The 2,051-nt window shown below is 48.4% G+C and overlaps 1 protein-coding gene across 1 annotated transcript; it reads right to left on the bottom strand.

Annotated features, from left to right (window-relative positions):
* Positions 1–541: 541 nt before the first annotated feature.
* Positions 542–1,633, bottom strand: LOC138259770 (olfactory receptor 1571-like). The gene has a single exon (XM_069207651.1). The coding sequence runs from the start codon at positions 1,631–1,633 to the stop codon at positions 542–544; it is 1,092 nt and encodes a 363-aa protein (XP_069063752.1).
* Positions 1,634–2,051: the final 418 nt, after the last annotated feature.

The raw sequence follows: 2,051 nt of genomic DNA, 5'->3' as shown, positions 1-2,051 counted from the left end.
GTGAATGTCATAATCTCTGATGGGACCGACACCATCGGAATTTCAGGGCATCTTGCGATGGGGCCAGGCACACAAGTGTGCAAAAATCTGTTCAACGTGGACAACAGCTTGGAGGACTTTAATGTTAATCACATTATGCCCTGTCAGTGTGGGTCGACCGAATAACCACCTCCACGTTTGTCCTCCGTTGTTTGCCCTTATATTCATGCAGTCTTTTGTTAGGTTGTCAGCGTTTATGTGTGTACATGTACAAAACACATGTAGTGCCCACGCCGGTATCAAACACACACCCATCCATAGATTTGCACAATGATTCACTCATAAAGTTACACTTCTTAATCCTTTGGACACATCATCACATTTATACTCACAGTGTAAATGACACACACACACTCCTTACATATGCATACAGTATGAGGTCTAATCCAGGTAGAGTGAGAGTGGCACCAATACTCACAACCAGAAGCACACACTCTTTGAGCAATGTGCAGAGGTGGCAGACACATAGCCCAAGAGTACCATTATTGTGGCGTACACCACTTTAGCCGTCTTCTCTGCTTTGCCTCCTCTCTTTACTATTCTCGAAGCAGGATCTTATCATGGGTGGCTGTCCTCCAATTCTATTGTTTGGAGACCTCTTGAATAGCGACTGTATCCCTAGCCTGACCTCACTATTTCTCAATCCATATATGACAGGGTGAAGGCAGGGCGGTATCATCATGACTACAGTCTGGTTCACCATGTCCGCAAGCGCAAACACCTCCCTGCTTATCAAGCCACTGGTCAGGAAAGCATCTAAGGAGAGTTTGAAAGCCAGAGGTATGACTTGCAGAGTGTACATCAGACCATAGAAGAAGACAGTCTTCTGAGCTTGGTGGTTGCTTTGCTGAAAGGGTTGTACTGTGTCCTTGGCCAGTTTGTACATCCGATAATACGAGTACACAAAGACCAGCAAGCAGGAGAAGAACCACAAAATCATAGAGTACTTTCGACACAAGATGGCCTCCTGGGGAAAGCCCAAATTCCTTTCCAGGCGATCAGCTTCGCAGAAAAATCCCCCAACCTCATCGCTGGTGGACTGTCCCCTGGTGAGAAGGCCTATGTACATCGATGCCATTGTGAGGGCAAGCAGCCACATGGCACAGAGGCCTACCTTAGTCCGGCTGATGGTGAACTTGGAGATGTAGTGAATGGAGTGGCAGATGTAGAAGTAGCGCTCAAAGGCCATGAAGGCCAGGTTCATGAAGGAACAGATGACGGCAGCGCACATGGTGAAGATGAGCACGTAACACTTGGCTCCGTACCTCACCACCTCTTTGTTCATCAGGTTGTAGAGCGTTGGCGGAATGGTAGTCAGGACAAGGAGCAAGTCACAGAGAAGTTGGTTCCTGAGGATCAGAATGCGCGGCTTCCAAGAGAAGTCTTCTGATTTCATGCTGGCGATGAAGACCGCCAGGCTGAGGGACATCATCAGCAGGAAGATGATGGAGGAGGCACCAATGAGGCAGTTCGCCAAGACTGGCGAGAGCATTAGCGTGTTATGCTCAAACCGCAGCTCTTCTGATGGGGAGGTCACAGTTTCAGAGGTGTTGGGGGTACTTGTGAAGCCCCCCAGGTTGCAGCAATCATTCATTTTGCTCTTCTCACCTTGTTGTGTGAAAGTCACCTACAGGTCAGAGATGTGCGCTAAGCCCACCTTCCACCAAATTCCATCCTTATCTTCTTCAAACGCAATCCCTTGGCTATTTTGATGCAAAATGCATGCACCAAAGATTTCTACCTTCGCATGACATTATTGTCGAAGTCGTGTGGACTTATCTTGTGGTCCTCCTTCAATACGAACATGCTTCTGAATAATGGAGTCCTAGTGATGACAGCTACTTTATCCAGACAGCATGGAGCAGGCTCTTCGGGTGGTAGCAACCTCCGGTCTTTCATTTCCCGCCACTCCGGGAGACGTTGTCCATTTAAACCCAACCTGTTCCATCAGCATGAGCAGGCAGCGCCGGGCACGACGAAGGTTTGTTAGTTCATCAAGAACCAAGCGCACG

This window comes from Pleurodeles waltl, chromosome 9 (genome assembly GCF_031143425.1).
Source record: "Pleurodeles waltl isolate 20211129_DDA chromosome 9, aPleWal1.hap1.20221129, whole genome shotgun sequence".
Classification (NCBI taxonomy): Eukaryota; Metazoa; Chordata; class Amphibia; order Caudata; family Salamandridae; genus Pleurodeles; species Pleurodeles waltl.
Note: the sequence above shows the minus strand (reverse complement) of the source record. Positions and strands in the feature narration are given on the sequence as shown.

Bases quoted from the DNA above. Each gene is read 5' to 3' on its own strand.
- LOC138259770 (XM_069207651.1), bottom strand. From the start codon at position 1,633: ATGAATGATTGCTGCAACCTGGGGGGCTTCACAAGTACCCCCAACACC.